This window comes from Camelus ferus, chromosome 9 (assembly GCF_009834535.1).
Source record: "Camelus ferus isolate YT-003-E chromosome 9, BCGSAC_Cfer_1.0, whole genome shotgun sequence".
Lineage (NCBI taxonomy): Eukaryota > Metazoa > Chordata > Mammalia > Artiodactyla > Camelidae > Camelus > Camelus ferus.
Window position 1 is genome coordinate 44,221,165 of NC_045704.1, and position 21,373 is coordinate 44,242,537.

The window sequence follows — 21,373 nt, forward strand, 5'->3', positions numbered from 1 at the left end:
CTCAGCTGACTTCTTTAAAGGAATTGATAAGCTGATTCTAAAATTCATATGGAATTGCAAGGGACCCAGAATAGCTAGAACAAGCCTGAAAAAGAGGAAAAAAAGTTGAAGGACTCACATTTCCCACTTTCAAAATTTACTTCAAGGCAACAGTGTGGTATAAGCACAAGGAAAAATATACATAGATCAGTGGAACAGAATTGAGAATCCAGAAATAAATCCATACGTCTCTGGCTCAATTGATTTTTTTCCTTCTTTCTTTTTTTTGGGGGGTGGGGAGATTAGGTTTATTTATTTATTTATAATATTTTAAACGGAAGTACTGGGGACTGAACCCAGGACCTCATGTATGCTAAGCACACACTCTGCAATTGAGCTATACCCTCCCCTCCAGCTCAACTGATTTTTGACAAAGGTGCCAAAATTATTCAGTGGGGAAAGAACAGTCTTTTCAACAAATGATGCTAGGACAATTAGACAGCCACATGCAAATGAATGAAGATGAATCCTTACCTCACACTATAAACAAAAATAAATTAAAAATGGATCAAAAACCTAAATATAAGAGTAAAATTATAAAACTCTTTGAAGAAAATATATTTAATATTCATGACCTAGGATTTGGTGAAGGATTCTTAGCTATGATACCAAAAGCATGAGCAACAGCGAAAAAAATAGATAAACAGGACTTCATCAAAATAAACACATGCTTCAAAGGACATCAAGAGAGTGAAAAGACGAGGAGGGTATAGCTCAGTGGCAGAATATGTGCCTAATTAGCATGCACAAGGTCCTGGGTTCAATCCCCAGTACCTCCACTAAGATAAATAAATAAATAAACCTAATTACCTCCCACCAAAAAAAATTTTTTTAAGTGAAAAGACAACCTAAAAAATGGGGGAAAAGATTTCCAAATCATATAACTGAAAAGAAATCTGTATCCTGAATATATAAAGAACTCATACAACTCAATAATAAAAAGATAAAAAACCCAATTAAAAATAGACAAAAGATATTAATAAACATTACTCCAAGGAAGATATACAAATGTTCAATAAGTACATAAAAATAGACTTGACATCATGAGTCATCAGGGAAATAAAATGAAAACCACAATGAGATAGCTTTTCACACCCAACAGGATGGCTACAATAAAAAGTCAGATAATAACAAGTGTAGGCAAAGATATGGAGAAATCAACCTTCATACACTGCTAGCAGGAATGTAAAATGGGGCAACCACTATGGAAAACAGCCTGGCAGTTCTTCAAATGATTAATAAAGTGTTACCATATGACCCAACATTTCCACTCTTAGGTATATAGTCAAGACAAATGAAAACACATGTCTGCAAAGAACCTATACACAAATGTTTGCAGCAGTATCAATCATAACAGACAAAAGGTAGAAACAATCCAAATAATCATCAACAGATGCATGGATAAGCAAAATGTGATATATCAATATAACAAAGTATTATTCTGCCATAAGGAATGATGACAAACATTATCCTGTACACCAGAAATTGAAACAACATTGTAAATTGACTATACTTCAATAAAAAAAGAAAAAAAAAGAGAAAACCAAACAAATGGACTATACGAATTCTGTCTTAGAACTTCTATAAGCATATCCATTTGTACTAGGATATAAGACCCAAAACAACGTGCAAGTTCTAGAACAATGCACATTTTAGGTACTCAACAAATGTGTATTGAATGAATTAAGAATGTATCACGTGTTAAAGAAAAAAGAAGGAATGAAGTTCTGATACATGCTACAACTTAGATGAATCTTGAGAACATTATGCTAACTGAAAGAAGCCAGTCACAAAAGGTCACATATTATACGATTCTATTGATATGAAAAGTCCAGAATAGGAAAATCCACGGAGACAGAAAGTAGATTAGTGGTTTCCAGGGACTAGAGGGAGGGAAAGTCAGGGAATGACTGCTAATGAATGGGTCTGGAGTTTCTCTCTGGGACGATGAAAATAATCTGAAATTAGTAGTGCCAGTAGCACAACTTTGTGACTATACTAAAGCCACTGAATTGTACACTTTAAAGAGGTGAATTTTTATGTTATATTAATTATATCTCAATCTTAAAATAAGAAAATAGCTTGATTAGAGTAATTGTTCTTTTTTAAATAAATAAAATGGATTTAATTAATCTAAAAGTTCAATCATGAAGACGATTTTTTAGGTTTTCATAATATTAATCATAGTCATTTTCCTATAAATTGAAAGATCAGATGGCCAAAGCAAAATATACTGAAAGTGATGCCACAAGAAACAAGCTGCTACCTAAACAAGCTAACAAGAGAGGAAGAAGACATCAAAAAATGTCCTCCCCAAAAGACCAACTGACTCTGATGGAATCACTGGTAAATTTTTTCTAAACTTGCAAAAAGAAAATAATCTACATATACAGCAATGACAATAAGGAATCCCTCCCAATGACCTAGTAGGATTCTTCACAAATAAACTAGATATACTGAGTTATCTCAGTAGACACTCAAAAGGCATTTACTGCCAGAAAGAGAAAGAAATATGCCATATGATATCACTTACATGTGGAATCTTAAAAAAAAAAAGGAAACAAATGAACTAATTATTTATAACCTAGATGATTGGTTTCTTCAATATGTGTAAGCACATTTGAGTGTCTTTATGATTGAATTACTGCATTCTGTTGATTCTTATTTTGTGGTTGGCTATATTCCTTTGATAACTATGTAAGTTTAAAAAGCTAAAGCTCTAAACTGTTCTTAGAAACAATGAACAGTACATATATGTAAATTTTTAAAAATGTGTGCAGTATATTGTATATATGTACTTACATGCAATATACTGTATATGTGCAAACTAACAATTCTACCTAATAAAACTGAAAAAAAAGGTATTTACAAATTTAACTGTCCACTTCTAATGAAATGTTTCCAGTTAAATATTTTAGGACAAGGAAATGGAGTCTTTTTATTAAACCATAATTTACCACCTCTTGAAGTTCCCTGATATGCCTGAGCTCTTAAGAGTTCTTACTACCCAGGAGCCCCATCCCAGCCTTGACCTCTTTGGAAGGCCTCCTCTACACTGGTTCACTCCTGAACTAGCAAATCTGATCACATCTTGTCCCTGCTCAAATCACTCCTGCAGCATCCACTGTTTATATAAAGAAGTCCAGGCCCCCTTGCCATGGAACACAAGACTCTTCCCTCAACTGGCTCATTGACTGTTCCCAGGAAGCCATTCTCTCAGGCAACTTGGGATCCACTCACAGGCCCTATGGTACCATCGCTCATAAACATCTGGCAAACTCCTATTTGCCCTTAAGTGTCAGGCTGAAACACCATTGTGAAGCTAGAGTAACTACCCCAATCGCCACTCTCCACTAAACTATCAAGGAGACATATCAACCCTCAAATATGTCATCTGAAGTTAACACCAAAGTCTCAAATTCTAGACACAGCTACAGCTAATCCCATCAATCCCCTCCAACCAACCATATATCCAAACAGTCCAAATAGCCTTCAACTCAACCAATGGCCTCTTAGAAATCAGAAGGAACTGGCAGACAGGCTTAGCTGCTTTCATTCTCCATCTCTCACCTCAATACCTAAATACATGCAAGTAGTTTCAGGTCTAACTGTTTATGAATGATGATATGTGTATGTGCACGTGTATGTGTTTTGGAGAATGTTATGTGCATCACCGAAAAAAAAAGTGTGACCCCAGAAAATGGAAAGCACCGAAGGGGATTCTAATCTTCCAAACCCAGCAATGATATGAACGGTGGCAGATCCACCATCATTCCTGTCTTCCCTCTGTTCCTACAAATGTCCTGTGCTAGGTCTGTCCAGCCATTCAGCCAGCCCTGTAACTGGGAAAACCAGAGGCATCCATCCTTCCTAGGGAGAATTCCTATCTAGATGCAACCTGATTCCTACTTTCCACCTTAAGAAATAATCGGGAAGATGATCAAATATGGCAGGAAGGAAAACTCTCGGGAACTGGCAGGCAGAGTGAAAATGAAGACTGATGCAATACCCACAAAACACCAAGGCCCCTTTCTCTTGCCAAAAAGAGATGCACCAGTGAAGATGTAAAGAAGGTGCCAGCACTCCTGATAAGCTACAGTGGGGACTGATACCTTATCCACTGTCTCCAGGCCCCTTCTCCCTACAGAGCCAGCCTCTGTGCCCACGTAGGGTCTGACTTCACAGCAGTGTTCGGTTAACAATGTCAAAGCACATGACCTTCAGGTGACCTCTAAGCAGCCCAGAGGGGTCAAAAGCCCCATCTTATGAACGAGGCAAACAGACTAAGCCAGCTCTACATGGCTCCATCTCAAAGAGATTCAGGTCAACCCAGGCAGACCTTGAACCCCTCCTATCTCATCTGTTCCAATCCATGGATCTCAAACTCAATGGCCATGCAAAAATGGTTCTTACTAAAGAAGGACAAGCATGTGGAACTCAGAACACCACGCCTAGCACATGGTAAAAGGCATTCCAAGACAAGCTGAAAGCCAGGTGTGAGGGTTTCTTACTGCAGGGGAATTTGCTTTTGGTAATTTTATTTTAATTTTATTTATATTTTTAAAACATAATATATTCACATGAAAGAAAATTTGAAATCTTCAAAAATGAAAAACTTCCTTTCCAGTCCTATCCCTAGCCAACCTGTCCCAAGTGACAGCCAATATCACAAGCTTTTCTGTAGCTTTTCAAAGATATTCTACGCATGTACTAGCAGATACAGTTATGTTTATTTTCCCTCTTTTTTTGCTCATCCAGTAGCATAATATACATTGTTCTATGCCTCTTAACAATACATCCCAGAAATTACTCCAAATCAGTATTTGAAGAGCCTCCTCTTTCTTTTCATGGCTGGATAGTATCCATTTACGTAGATTAATAAAAATTTACTTAAGCAGCGTTCAAGGTTGCTTAAAGTGCCATCCAATAAGAGATTATAGTAGCTACTTTTGTATAATAAACCTATAAAAGCCTCTTTTCTCTGCCACCAAAGCTGCGCAAAAGTTCAAACAGCATATTTAGAGCAAGAAAAGTATTAAGAATCAGTTTACCCTTGATGGGAAATTATTTTTCTAAGCTCCTTGTTCACTAAGAGGCAGAGCTACAGACACTGTAGACACATCTAGTCAGTCGAGGCCAGGGACTTGTATAACAAAGATCACAGCTACATGCTACACAAAGAAGCCAGACATGCCATACGCATTCTAATTAATAATTAAAGGCTAGTTTTGCTCCGATCAAAGCCAATTTTTTAAAAAGTCAGGTTCCCGACAATTATTTGAATCCTGAGCAAGTCTAGATTTCAAGTACTTGAAATTAGTCAATTAGAAAAAAATCTGATTGATATTCAACATAGACTGGAAAAGACATGAGGCTTAAGTGCTACTCCCTCTTTGGAAAAAGCCAGCTGCCTTCTCTGTGTCAGAGGCACAGAAAGTAGAGTTCCCTGGGCAAAATCATAGGGACTTTGCTTGCCTCTGTGACAGTGTCCAGGTAGCTTGTACCATGTCACTTATGCCATTCAAGGTACAAAGTGACTAAGGACCATCTTCTGGAACCGACCAGCTTCAAGTAGAGGCTTCTGTCCCATCAGTTGTGCCTAGCCTGGGACTGGGCATGAGCTGCTGGGCAGAAAACAGCTGAAAGGGTGCCTGGATGGTAAAAGAGGCCCATCTGCAGAGCCCAGGGCATTCCACAAATCTGAGGTTGTGGACTGTAAACTTAAGTCTTGTGCGCATCCAATTTATTAAGAAATCACCTCAACCATGTTCCATGAGGGAGGTCACTTAAAGACTTTGGTCATTAACGGTAAAGTAAAAAAGGAACCAAGGTTGGCGGCAACCTTCCTCTCTGTATATGCCGGCATCCCAGGCTGGCAAGCAAAGGCCAATGGGAGTGAGGGCTACTGAGGCGTATCCCCACTGGGAGCAAGCTCAGGTCGCTTAGTTTTTGACTGTAAACAGTTCAAATTCCATGAAGGACAATCACTTGCCAATTAGTTTTTGGAATGGAAGCCCACACCATCACAGCCCAATGTCCACCTTTCAGAATCCTCCACCCAATTACTTGGCTTGGAGTAGGCAGCCAGCAAACAAAGTCCTCTCCAGTCCGCTGGCTGCCACCATGACTCTCATCACAGAATGGATCAGGAGAGTAGAACAAATGTTTTCTTAACCAATGACTCACCAGGAAGCCTGTTCATGTTGACGCCTTGAGCTGAGAGTCCTATTCCCATGTACCTTTGAAAAAGCACACACACACAAATTCTGGTTAGCAAATGATTATGCATCTACCTTCTCAAATATTTCTTGGTAAGACAGAAAAACAGGAAAAGTAATTAATGTAAAGACTCTTTTAACACACTAGTGGTTCTTGGCAAACCTTTACATTTTGATTTTTCTAACAGAAATCATCTCAATGCCTTAAGCAGCTGAAGAAACAGGAGGTAGTGTCTGTAACCAGGAACCACTGGCTTCAGTTTCAGAGGAAAGTTTCCTGGAATCACTGTTTCCAGTGCCTTGGTTTCTGGCTGCAGCAAAGGCGGTGGAATCTATTCCCAAGAAGTGCTTAAAGTAAGTAGTTCAATCCCTGGTAGTACTTGGTAGAATAATGCACGATCAAGCCCACAGGGCAATCTACTCTTCAGCAAGGATCAAGACATGGAAAAAGTACAGCTGGTTGGATCTGGATAGGATCATAAAGACTCCTTACACAGGGCTTCTTCTCTGGGGTCTCCAAACTCATTATCCTCACCCCATACATTTACCACTGGCCTCCTCAACCATTCAAAGTTGAAGGTGGTGGTGTGTGAACCCCTAGAGATCCCCCCAACTTCTCCCACCCAGGTACCTAAACAACTAAGGCAGCCACAGCAAGATGGGACCCATGCTGGGAACTCTGCCAAAGATATCTCAGTGGCACTCATCAGAGGGCAAATCAGAAAAGAAAATAAGTAGTTTTTTTAGTCTAAATATTTGTAATATATAAAGAAACAGTGAGGTATTGCCTCCAAGAAATTAGAAATAAAAGAGGCAAGTCACCACTATCTAAGAGTAAAATAGTAGAAACCCAAATGTGATGTCTGATATTAACCATATACGAGCATCAACAGGTAGTTGAGGAGCTCACAGTACTGAAAACACCAAGATGGCTGAAGTATAACTTCATGGTTGTATAACAATGTAAAGGTACTTTAAGCCACTGAACTGTTCATTTAAAAGTAGTTAAAATGGTAAAATTTGTGTTATGTATATTTTACCACAATAAAAAAAATGCTTTTTTTTAAAGCCATTAAATGGGATTGGCTTATTTTGACCATTTTCAACTAGCTGTACATTTACATTCCAATTGTTCCCTGTTATAATTCTGCAAGGAACCATTTCACATACATTTCTCCATCCTGAACTATTCCTTTTCTCTCTTGGCAGGTTTCATGCACCATATGTACCTGCTTTCCTAACACTACTGGAGTGGGAGGAGGGTATAGCCTAGTGGGAAGAGTGCCTGCCCAGCATGCACAAAGTCCTGGGTTCAATCCCCAGCACCTCCACTAAAAAAAATAAATAAAAACCTAACATTACTGGAGTACCCACAACATGGTACTCCTGAACCTGTGAGCCTTCCATCTGCAGTAAGTGCCCCATTACCCTTCTCTGGTTTTGGAGGAGCAGGGAGGAAAGGCTCTGACCCATCCATTTTGAAACCAGCTACCCTTACCTTGCTAGGTAAGAATGGGTAAAAGACACTAATCAATACATGGCCCTAATAATTGGCTTGCAAGGGTCAGGGGAAGAGGGAGGGAAGGAAAAGGAGAAAAGTAAAAAGAACAGCACTTCAAATAATAACTTCCATGGTTCAAAGGACTCAAAGATCTCAAACTGCCTGCTACCTCCTGCCAGAAGGGGACCCTGAAGGACCATCAGGAGCAAAGCTGTGTAAACTTGCTAGCAGGATTTCCATTACACTAAAACCTGCATATCTTCCCAGAAAAAACAGCAGCCCAAATAATAAGCTTCCTTACTTTACATGGAGGAGGTTACCAAAAGTTGGCTCCCTTCCCTTGTATGCCACAGCTGACCAAGCAGCAAATGACCCCAACTGCCCTGCAGTCATCAATCAACATATACAAGTGCAACACAGCCAGGAGTTTTCCTATCTTGAATGCCAGGCCACTCATCCTGCCCCATTCAGAGGGGCCTGGCCTCTACCCAACACCACATGTGATCCCATCCCTGGCATGTAGGTTTCCTGACACTAAGATGACGGCTTGTGTTTGGAGCACATGTGCTTCCTGGGTGACCCTAACCACTTAAGGTTACTGCAAATAGGGGAGGTCAAAGGTCATTCAGGAAGCATATGCTTGGCCACCAGCAACAGGGCTCTGGTTTCACAACTTTCCATGGAAACAGGGAACTACTAAGGCACATGCACTCAAACACAAATTGCTTAGGGGAAGCCTCTTCCACCTCTGGCAGCTAGCTCTGAACACCTTTCTATAGACTCTGCCCCACAGGTGGGACAGTGTTTATGAGTGGATAGCCCAGAGCCTCTGTACAAACCCCAGGGTCAACTTGAGAATCTGAGTAGATAAACTAAGGGTAGAGCACCCAGAGGAGACCAGTATCCACATTTGGAGGCCATGCCACTTGAGTGTCAATGACACAGAGAGCAGCCCCACAGGAGCCTAAGATGCATGTTCATATGAGATCGGAGATAAGTTACTGTTCAAAGGGAATGAGTCCCAACTTTTCAAACACTGAGTGACATTAAGTCTTTCCCAAAAGTACGATGTTCTAAAATTACAAAAAGATGCAGCCTTCCAGCAAGCCTTCATACACTTAAAAACTGTTATCCAACTAGTCTGACATAAGCAAAGAGGGAAAAAAATATGACACTGTGAATATACTGAAAAACACTCAACTGTACACTGTACTGAGTGAATTATATGGTACGATAAATCACTTCTCAATAACACTCAGCAAACTAGGAATAAAAGGAAATTATCTCAACATAATAAAGGCCATATGGGGGGGAGGATATAGCTCAAGTGGTAGAGCGCATACTTAGCAAGCACAAGGTCCTAGGTTCAATCCCTGGTACCTCCTCTAAAATAAATATATAAATAAAAATTTAAACCCTAATTACCTCCCTTCACAAAAAAAAAAAGATAAAATAATTTTTTAATTAAGTAAATAAATAAAGGCCATATATGAGAAACCTACAGCTAACATCATATCCAATGATAAAAGACGGAAAACTTTTCCTCTAAGATCAGGAACAAGACAAAGATGCTTGCTTTTGCCACTTCTTTTCAACAGAGTATTAGAAGTTCTAAACAAAGCAATTAGACAAGAAAAAGAAATAAAAGGCATCCAAATTGGAAAGGAAGAGGTAAAACTATTTCTCTTCATAGATGACATGATCCCATACATAGAAAACCCTACAGATTCCACAAAAAACTTAGAACTAACAAAAAAATTCAGCAACGTCACAGGATACAAAATCAACACACAAAAAACAGTTGTGTTTCTATACTATCTTTTGTTTTCTAACTTGGTGGAAAGTGTCTATTGATGAGTAGATAAACAGAATGTGATATATACATACAGTGGAATATTATACAATCTTTAAAAGGAAGGAAATTATGACATATGCTACAACATGGATGAACCTTGAGGACAGTAAGCTAAATGAAATAAGCCAATCACAAAAAGACAAATATTGTATGATTACATTTATATGAAGTATCTAGTGTAGTCAAATTCATAGAGACAGAAAGAATGGTGGTTGCCAGGGTCTAGGGGGAGGGGAGAACAGGAAGTTATCATTTAATGGATACAGAGTTCCAGTTTGGCAAGATGAAAAAAGTTCTGGAGATGGATGATGGTGATGGTTGCACAACAATGTGAATGTACTTAAGGCTAAATGAACCATACACTTAAGAACAATTAAAATGGTAAATTTTATGTTATATACACTTTACCACAATAAAATAAATGACTACATATCAATGCAACTGTATTGATTCACCAAAAAAAAGTTTCAAGCCCACTCTCTTCAACTGTAACATTTGTTATTACATTAAGTCTTTTCCTGTCTTCAAGCTTGGCAATTTAGGGTCCAGGGAGACAATACCTTTACCTGCCTTTTCAAAGGTGTCATCTCTGGCCAAAAAACCCAGCATGTGAATATGAGTTTATTTAGTTCTGATATCCCCCAAAGATCAATCTCCCAAACCAAACATCTAAGCACAAGAGACAGCCTAAGTTTACAGGTTCCAACTCTATGTCTTACGCCACAGAGGAGAGAACAGATGCAATGTCTGCTGCCCACCTCAGGATGCAGGGGCTATAGGAAGGAACCCCCAGCCCTTATAGTAAAAGCACAGAGTCACCGCAGTGCTGGGCACATAATGGACATTCATCAAAGCCCTAGAGTTCATCCATTCATGGGCTGGTGAAGAACTTTATCACCAAAGTCACAGGCTCTCTCCCAGCCATATTTCAATGGGAACCTCAACTTCTAGCTGGTATGAGATCATAACAGAGCTATGAGACAGGTAAGTGAGGTCTGAACTCAGCCGTAATATCCCTCTTACTGACACTGGACTTCAGCACTGTGAAACTGAGTGACTTAGAACCATAGAGCTAGTGACATAACAGGCAAGGGGAAAGTTCACTTCACCATCCACTCACAAAAAAATCTAAGCAAGCTGGAACAAAACACAGAAGCAACAGAATGTGCTGAGGCATAGAGCCCCACGGTCAAGGAACTGAGAGAAGTTCATTGTGGCTGGGTCACAGCTTGGGCAGACGTAAAAAGAGCTAAAGCTGGAGCAGGAAACAAGCTATTCACACACAGCTTGCATGCTAGCTTAAGGAGTTTGAACTCCGCGGGAGAGCAATGGGAAGCTGCAGGAAAAATTCAGAAAGGGGCATCTGATCAAACAACTCACATTTGGAAAATGCACTGAAGAGGCAAAACTGGAGGCTACCAAAATCACCCTAGTGGAAGAAGACAGAGCTAGATAAGGAAAGAAGCAGTGGGGATGGCAAGACATGGAGACAGCCAAGTGCTCTTCAGAACACAGTGAACTTACTATGTGGGGAAGGAGCTGCCCAGGACACATCCCAGAGCAACCAGTCACCAAAGAAAGGGCAATTTTTTGAGGCTAGGAAACTTTGGAGCCTAAGTGCCTGTCAGTAGCAGCCTTTCTCTAGCCCTGCTCCAGTCCTGGCAACTACACTGTGTACAAACTAGCTGAACAGGAAATATACCTATATCAGACCAAATATATCAGACATACCGAGATTCAAATCACCTCTACCACTGAGTTCACCATGTGCCCAAGGGCACATCACGGGGCCTGCCAGAGCCTGCTTCTTCAGTTACCACCAGAGTCCAGAGAGCCCTCAGGGCAGCCAGTGATCAGGGTAAGACCAATGAGCACCGGGAGGGCTGCTGGCAGACAACTGGACAACTCCACTATCCTTTAGTTCATGCACTGGAGGCTCCCCTAGCATGGAAATCTGGTAAAGGAAAGTAGGCTATCCTTAAAGGCCTGGATCTTGGGATACCTAAAAACAAATGCCTGTTTACTTGGGATTGCCAAGGAGAAAGGAAGTGAGCATTTGCTTCCTTCGTGGTAACAGGTCAGGCAATGCTAGGAACACTAACAGACACAGGCTGTCCTGGTCGCCTGGGAGGGAGGCAACAGGGGCTCTCATGACCCAAGCAGGTGACTGGGGTAGACAGAGCTTAGCTCCCCTACACTTCATGTCTCCACCACGGCTTTCTTTTCAAGAACCAGGATATATCCGAGTAGGCTGGGGGGTAGTTATTTACCCCATAGCACAACTGAAAGTAAGGTAAACCCATTTGACTTACTCCTTCTATAGGGCAGGAAAATGGAGAATACCACTGGTCAGAGAAGGGAGACAGCCAGTAAGTGCAGAAGGACAACAGACAAGCTCCCATGGCAGGGAGGCCATGAGTTGGCCTCTACCCTTCACCGTCAAAACCACAATGCAAGCTAGACCTAGAAAGGTGACTCCACCTCTCTGTCAGGCTCCAGAGAGAAGAGGCTGCAAGGAGCACTGTCTGAGCCAAGCTGGGTTGGGATCTGTCAGAGAGCAAGACAGAGGAGCAGAAGCAGCAGCAGCAAAGGCCCTCAGGTGATATCAGTGCCAGTCCACCCTGAGCTCTCACCATCCACTGCAGGCAGCAGGGGCAGAATGGGGCCCATACTGCCCTCCAACCCCACTGCTGACTCTCCCACAAAAGCAACAGTCCACTGAAACCACTGCAGTCACACAGAGAGATGGAAGCACACTCTAGACAGCTTGGATTCTTCTTTTTTCTCTTTGGTTTTCCAGATTTTTCCACAATTAACATGAATTACTTTGATAGTTCATAAAAAACCATTTTCAAGAGTCAGCTTATGGCTGCACACTGAGGAGGTTGTTGGCTCGCACCCATCAGCCTCTCCCTAGATTGTCCCAGGGCAACATTTCAGTGCCAGAGGACTTGGCCTTCGTGGTCAACCCCTCGGTACACTCACTTCCCTGAACCTTGACAGGAGGGCAGAAGTTGCATCAGAAGAGCACACCTTCAGAAACAGCAGCAAATAGTCAAAAATCCATGTTCAGCAGAAGAGCTAGGGCTCCAGCTCATATGGCACCTGGTGCATCCCAAGAGCAACCCAGAGCACACCCTCAGAAGACCCCACTGCTGTGACACAGCCTCAACATATCTCCAATTGACTGGAGATTCTCCCATGACCCAGGCAGGCCTGGTGGTGGACAGAGGTCAGGACCTTAGATACCAGGACTCTGGACTTTCACACCCTTCAGAGATGTACAACAAGGCCTAGAGGGAGGAGACTATTCCTTTGCTGTAATCCCCAACCCAGTCCTGAGAGACAGCTTGAAGCACTTCACTCAGGGAACCTCTTTAGCAACAAGTCTGACATTTCCCTTCCTGCCTTCTAAAGAGAAGCACCTGAAAAGTTTTAAAGTGACAGGAACACTTTGCAGCAGGGCTCTAGAGACAACACTCCAGACTCTGAAGCCTGGTCTCAGACACTCCAGCCTAATTCAGAACTCTGGGTCTTGGATTTCACCCCACAGCTCAGGTTCCCTCCTTATCAGAAGAGAGGTTGGACTAAAGGGCTCCTAGGCTCCTTCCCAGTTGTGACCTAGAGACTTCAGTTCTTGACAGAATGCCTGGGGACTGTGTGCTGTGCCCAGATGCAAGACCAAGATGGGGCAGACCCTGGAACAGTAATCAAAAAGCCACCAAGAAAACATCAAAAGAAAAAGAAATTACGGGCCAATATACCTTCTGAATATAAATGCACAAATCCTCAATAAAACTATAGCAGACCAAACCAAACAACACATTAAAAGGATTAATACCATGACCAAGTGGGATTTATGCCAGGAAGGCAAAGGCAGTTCAACAGAAGAAAATCAATCAATATAATAAACCACATAGAACAAAGGGAAAAAACCCCCATGATAATCTCAATTGACAGAAAAATCCAAAATCCCTTCATGATAAAAACACTCAGAAAACTAGGAGTAAAAGGGAACTTCCTCAACATGATAAAGGGCATTTCTGAAAAACCACAGCCAACAAATCCATTGGTGAAAGACTGAAAGCTTTTACCCTAAAATGAGGAATAAGACAACGCTGCCCACCTTTCACCACTGCTGTTCAACATTGTACTGGAAGTACAGAGCAATTAAGCAAGAAAAAGAAATAAAAGGCATACAAATTGGAAAAGAACAAGTAAAACTATTTCTGTTTGCAGATGACATGATCCCATATATAGGAAATCCCAAACAACACACCAGACAGCTTACTAGAACTAATAAACTAGTAAACAGCAAAGTCTCAGGATACAAAATCAACATACAAAAAGCAGTTGTATTTCTATACACTAACAATGAACAACTGGAAGAGAAGATTAAGAAAACAATTATATTTATAATAGCAAAAAAATAAATAAAGATACTTAGAAATAAATTTAACCAAGAAGGTGAAAGGCTTATACACTAGAAACTATAAAACATTGCCAAAAGAGACTAAAGAAGACACAAATAAAGGGAAATACATCCCGTGTTCATGCATTGGAAGACTTAATATTGTTAAAATGCAGAGTATTGTTAATACTCTCCAAACTGATCTACAGATTCAACACAATCCCTACCAAAATTTCAACAGTCCTTTTTGTAGAAATGGAAAAGTCAATCCTCAAAATCCATTTGGACCTGCAAGGGACCCTAAGTAGCTAAAACAATATTTAAAAAAAGAATAAAGTTAAAAGATTCACACTTTCTGATTTCAAAACTTACTATAAAACCACAGTAATCAAAACAGTGTGGTATTGGCATAAGGTAGACATATAGACTAATGAAATAGAATTGTAAGTCCAGAAATAAACCAGTATCTATGGCTGAATTACTTTCAACAAAAGTGCCAAGTCCATTCAATGGGGGAAGAACAGTCTCTTCAACAGTTGGTGCTGGGACAACTGAATTTCTACTTCACACCTTATATAAAAATTAACTCAAAATGGATCAATGATCTTAATACAAGAGCTAAAATCATAAATCTCTTAGAAGAAAACATAGGGGAAAAGCTTCATGACCTTGAATTTGGCAATGGATACTTACATATAATACCAAAAGCATGAGCACCAAAAGAAAAAAATAGATAAATTGGACTTCATCAAAATTAAAACTTCTATGCATCAAAGGACATTATCAAGAAAGTGAAAAGACAACCTACAGAATGGGAGAAAATCTGCAAATCATATATTTGATAAGGGTCTAATATTCAAAATATATAATTTCCACAATTCAACAACAAAAAGACAAACAACTCAGTTAAAAACTAGACAAAGGACTATATAGACATTTCTTCTAAGAAAATACACACATGGCCCAAAAGTACATGAAATGATGCTCAACATTATGAGTCATTAGGAACTGCAAACCAAAACCAAAATGAGATACTACTTCACACCTAGGATGGTTATGAAAGGAAGAAAGGAAGGAAGGATGGAAGGGAGAGAGGGAGGGAATAACAAGTTGTTGGTGAGGATATAGAGAAATTAGAAACTTCGCACATTGCTGGGGATGTAAAATGGTATAGCCTCTGTGGAAAACAGTTTCGTGGTTCCTCAAAGTTAAACATATAACAATTAAACAACTCTTATGTGCACACTCAAAAGAGTTGAAAAAAGGGACTCAAATAGATACTTGCATGCCAATGTTCATTACATTATTCACAATAGACAAAAGATGTAAAAAACCCAAGTGTCCATCAACAGATGAATAGAGAAATAAAAGCAAAATATGGTAAATACAGACAGCCATAAAAAAGAATAAAGTTCTGATACAGATCACAACATAGATAAAGCTTGAAAATATGCTAAGTGAAATAAGCCAGACATAAAAGGACAAACATTGTATGATTCCACTTATATGAAACATCTGGAATAGACAAATTCATAGAGACAGAAAGTAGATTAGAGATTACGAGGGGCTGAGAGGAGGTGGGAATGGGGAGCTATTGCTTAATGGGGACAGAGTTTCTGTTTGGGGTGATGAAAGAGTTTTGGAAAACATAGCAGTGATAGTTGTAAAAAATTGTGAATGTAATTAATACCACTAAATTGTATACTTAAAAATAGTTAAAATGGCATATTTTATGTTACATATATTTTACCATACATACACACGCAGTGTCACCAAGAATATCCCTATGGCCCTGCACACCGGCCTCATCTGGCTTTACCAGGTGAGACGAGTAGGGCTTGGCACAGAGCGTAGTGTAAAGTAAAGCATCAGAGTATCCTGGCCTCATCTCATGTTAGGGCCGGAAGAAAGAAGTCCCTCACCATAAGCACACAGTGATGACAAGAGTGAAGAACATAGACCTAGCTCCTTTTACTTTTTATCAATTTCTTCTTAGAGGGAAGGTGGACCCCATAGACACTCTTAACAAATGCTGCATAAGATATATGAATCAATGACTATGAGACCTAAACATTTTTAATTTAAGCTCCATCAACTGCATGTTTCCAGGCCCACGGAGGTCTGGTAGGAAGTGACAAAGAGGAGAAGAGACAAGAAACAAATTCCTCAGCCTCAAGGCTGGGATAGCTCTTGGGGGCTGCGTGAAGGTAAGCTCTACTGTCAAGCCTCTCAGGTCAAAGGGCCAGTCACCACTGCCCCTGTCCCCTGCCCCAGAACCCCAATGAGCTACTGGAATCTCACCAGACAGTTTCATCTTGACATATAACACCTTAGTCACAGCTCAGAAGGCCTGCAGTCTTGTTCCTATCAGAACCTGCCCCAGATAAAGAAATCAACAGTCTCTACAAGAGAAGGGATCTCTGGGGCTGTGGTTACAAAACAGCCCCTGAAAGACTTTTCAGGAAAAAACATCAACTGACATTTAGGTCTGAAATAAGGGCTAATATTTGATGCTAGGGATTTTGTTTCCTGGTCTGATGGGCCGCTTAAAGCCATGATGGACTCATCATGACACTTGCTACTGTGTATAAGCTGCTCCTGCAGCAGCCATACCCCGACCCTGCCTCTCTGCAAGGGAGCCACCCAGTCACCCACTCAGCCCAACTCTATGCAGGCCCCCTAGTGAGAGAGGCATTATGAAGGTAAATGGACTCAGCCCAGCACCATTCAAGGAAGAGCAAGCCTGAAGGGAAGACAGTTCTGAATGTGGGTCAGGAGCTTCTCATGCATCCACTGCTACCAGCACCATCAAAACATGCAGAGAGCCCACAAGACAGGAAGGGGCAAAACAGCCCCTGTGGTTGGCCCTAGGCAGGTTATTCACAACCCTGGGTTCTGGATCCTTCTCTAAAGAATCTCTTGGGAAACTCAAGTACCAAGCTTTGACCTTATAGGGCCTACTACATTCCAAAACTAAATACACTACCCTTAACGAGAGGGTATAGCCAGTTGGCACCCCAGCTTACTAAGAGAGGGTTCCCACCAGACCCCACATCCAGCAGGCTCTGGACCCTAAGCTCTAACTCTCTGGCCCTGTGTAATTACAAAGCTGGAGCATAGCTGAGTGTGGACACAGCAAATGCTCTTAGGTACTCAGATATTACTCTTAACTCTCTAGTTACAGGTGTTCATCCAGAAACTGGCCTTGAGTTTGCCGGTTTGTGACTTAGCATCCTTCGTTATTTTCAGCAGGGAGTCTTATTCAAATAACCTAGCCCACCATTACATAGCATCTCTAAATCCCAATAATTCTGAAATCATCTAAATCCATATATTAAACACTTTTCTGCTTAAAATATCTGGAATGATTTCTATTTTCTGTACTAGTCTCAAGTAATACAACCTACAGAATGGCAATAACTTGTATTTGGTTAAATTTGCATCTCTCTGTCCCCTCTGCTGTCTTTTTTTTTTAATTGAAGTATAGTCAGTTACAATGTGTCAATTTCCAGTGTACAGCATAATGTCCCAGTCATGCATATATATACATACATTTGTTTTCGTATTTTTTCATTAAAGGTCATTACAAGATATTGAATACAGTTCCCTGTGCTATACAGAAATTTGTTCTTTATCTATTTTTATATATAGTGGTTAACTGCTGTCTATTTTTAAAATGTACACTGTGTCAGCTGTTGAAAGAGCCAATGTACTCTTTTACAGTTAAAAAAAATTACCTATAGGCAAAATAAAAATACATTTTGGTTAAAAAAAAAAAGGCAAATATAACTACTGATAAACTCTTGGCACAACAGTTGATATTAAAAAAGAGCATTGTATAAAACAGCCTATGCCAAGTTCAGACACATGGCTTTGAAACCGGATTACAACCAGTTCTACTCAGCAGACCAGCCCCTCTGCTTCTTTCCTCTCGGTTCAGCTCCGCCTTGGCAATGTCCTCTAAAAGAGATGAGCCCCTGGACCCTCTGAGCACAACTGCCCTTCTCTTCTCACCGTCAACTGCCTCCACCCAGAGGGCCAGTAGGTTTTGTCTTATGATGAAACTCTGACCAAAGAATATCAGCTGCCTGGTGCACTGTGTATAGAGAAAACCTCTGGGGCTCTGTCTGGACAAGAACAAGTGCCGCTATCAATCAGTAGCAACCTTTGCCATGGAAGCTGAGCAGACAGTGAGAGTATGTGAGCCTTGACACTTGCCATCCATAACCTAAAGCAAACTTCGCTAGAATCCCAGGCCACCTCCAAGGTCCAAGAGGTAGGAGAGGAAGACAGTGTACAAGGAGTGCAAAGACTTACCCCTTCGCCACTTCCCTACACAGTCCAGAGCATCTTTTACTGGCCCCTTTATGTCAGGGGGCTGGGCCCTGTTCCAGCATCAAGTCCTCCAGCCTCATTTCTGGCAATAGAGTCACAACGTCATATTTCAATTACAACAAAACACTGAGGATCCTGGAGCTAGAAAGACATATGTGGATTTTAAACAGAATGTCTAGAGAGGCAGAGGGACATCCTTGCATTCAGACACAGTGTTATCCATCCCTATCCCTCTACTAGTAATCAGTCCCTTCTTTCTAACTTGACCCCTGGCCACAGTGACCCATTCTGGGGCCTCTGATTCCTTCCCAGTGGCCCCAGAATAAGATGGCACACAGTGCCTGCTATGCAGAGCTGCTGAGTCCATCCTCCTGTGCTCCAGCTCAATGAGCTTCCACTTCCCCTCTAACAGAGAATCTCCCTTATATGGTGATGCATCTAGGGAAAAGACCAAACACTCCTGAGAACAAAAACAATGGGGATGGGGGTGGGGATGGGGTCCAGTGTGAAGTGAATTTTAGGAATTTCTCTAGAGGCTGCTCCTTGACCCAGGAAGTCCCAGTTTTAAAGAAAGAAGCCACACTCCCCACTCTCAGCTCGCAGTGGGAGCCTGAGTGGTGACATACAGTGAGCAGGGAGGTCCAGGGCAGGTCAGATGTGCTTAGTGCAGGAACAGGTCCTGCAAGAAAAGTGGACACCTCGTGTACTCCAGTACTCTCACTCCATGCCAGAGCTACACCTTAGTACTCCCAACTAGACCTGGGCTTTAACCCCCAATACAGGTAAGCCATAAAACGTTCAAAGATGCTCCAGAGCCCCAATACACTATGTCTCCAGAAACAGTACAATGTGTTACTAGGGAGAAACGCAGCCCAAAGCTCAGTATCTGCCCATGAGGCCATCAGCACTGGGGGGCAGTCAGGAAGAACAGGGCACAACAGCTGTCTGCACCTGCCCTGGGCAAACATAGCACCTACTTCTCAGGGCAGGCAGGACAAACCCTTCCCTGGGTCTGCAGATGAGTTCCAAACTTCTCAATGGCACTGCACAGAGACTGGAGTTGGGGGACCCAGGGTGAGGGACCAGCCACAGCTGTCTCTAGAATGGAGGCCCTGAGATCAAGTGGGTCTCCAGACCAGAAACATGGCAGGTGAGATCTTAGTTGAGTGAGTGGCTGTCTGGATCCTCCATGAAAAATCAGACAGCACTGTCTTTTGGATGGGACTGGACAAAACCAGAATAGCAGAGAACACCAGCACACACAGAGGCCTCTCACCTCCGAGAAGCCTCTCTGAATACCAGTCTTCAACATCCTACCTGTGCATCCCACCATACAAGAGAAAGACCAGCCAAAGGGAGAAAAGACAACTGCTATAGGAAAATCATGCCCGGAGTCAAGGACCTAAAGCCACTGGCCTGAACTGCACAAGGATCTGAACCAGACCAGTGGGGTTTCTTCTCCCCTATCCAGTCTCAAAAGCGCAGGCAGATCCAAAGTCCTCATACACTGCTACTGCCCTCAGGATAAGCCCAAGCTCTTCGGCCACAAAACACAACGTATTTCTGGTCTGGCCTCTGCTTGTCTCACACTCTGTGTTCCACATCTTTTTAATGTACTGTTCCTTCTGTCCAGAGGATCGCTTCTCACTTTGTTCACCTGGAACTCTCCAACCTGTCCTTCCAGATTTAGCATCACCACCTCTTCTGTGAAACTTTCCCCAAATTCTTGGGTACAGGAGGAAGTCCAAGCTCCGGGCCATCTCTGGGTGTACCACACACCATGAACTTGCCTTTTCTACACCACCCTGTGAAGTCACGCACACAGGCTTATCTGCTTCCTCTCTAGATAGACCTCAGGCCTGTGCTCCTGGAGCCCAGGACTGGGACTGGAACAAAACAATGAGTGCCTCATGGTGATGTGGAGAATTAATAGATGAGTACCTGCTGCCTGGCCAAAGAAGTCAGCTGCAAGTGCAAGCAAAGGCAGGCTGGCTGTGGCCAGAGGCCCCTGCTCAGGGCCTGGCTTTGGGCACCAGCTACAGACGAGAGCTCCTCCAACTCCATCCAGTGCTCTAGCCCAGGCTTGCTGTTCTTGGGTAGAGCCACTCGTCACATGTCAGGAGGCCACCGCCACCACTGAGATGATGTTACAGTCTATTTTGAGGGTCACACTGGAGCATCTGTCAGCCTGGCCAGCCACACCCTCCATGTGTCATCACTAAGAGCTGGAGGAACTCACAGGTCCATGAACTCTGCCTGGACAAGTCATTTCCCCAGCAACCCTCAGTTTCAGGGCTTCCTTGGCTTCCTAACAACATCAACCTGGGTTCCCTTATCTTCTGGCACCAGTGGCAGGGCTTTGATGTCTCCTCACCCCACCAGATCTGTGCCTGGGGCTCCCAGCTCTGGTGACTTGGCAAAATGCAGCTGAAATCCATCAGTCTGTACCAGGCTCTTATCTCAAACACAGCCTTTCCTTCTTTAGCTCTCCCTTATATGTGAGGAGTGCCCAGAAAGCCCAGCACCCAGACATCAAGCCAGTTACTGACCAGACGCACTTTAGGTCCAACAGGTCTCACTTGCCGGGAAACTCCTACTCATCCTTCAAAACCGTGCCCAGGCTCTGCCTCCTCTTGCAGAGAGCCTTTCAGTCCACTCTCTACTAAGTATGCCATAGGCTCTCTGAGGACAAGACTGGCCCCTGTAGGCTTTACCTCTGTTCTCTCTGCACCCAGCATGGGCCTGGCACATAGTAGGTATGAATAAATACAACCCTTGAAATGAAATCTTTCTAATTGGACAAGCTTAGTGTGTTTTTCAACAAAAGACATCATCAGAACAAAGGAATTTTTGGAAAACAATGACACTGACAACTGGGTCCATAAACACCTTTTACAAAGGAGGCCTATATTCAAATCTACAGAAAAACAAGTTTACAGATTCAGTGGGATTGTAAGTCAATCAAGCCCAGTCCAGAGGATGCCACACTTCTCTGGCCCCACTCAGCACGAAGC

General features: G+C 42.1%; 1 protein-coding gene across 1 annotated transcript in view; it reads right to left on the reverse strand.

The window, feature by feature from the left end:
* The window catches only part of RANBP10 (RAN binding protein 10), a 60,478-nt gene that overhangs the window by 35,329 nt on the left and 3,776 nt on the right, over nucleotides 1-21,373 (reverse strand). The window contains exon 3 of the mRNA XM_006180608.3: nucleotides 6,226-6,278. Coding sequence (XP_006180670.2) covers nucleotides 6,226-6,278 — 53 coding nt within the window. The remainder of the gene's footprint in view (nucleotides 1-6,225; nucleotides 6,279-21,373) is intronic.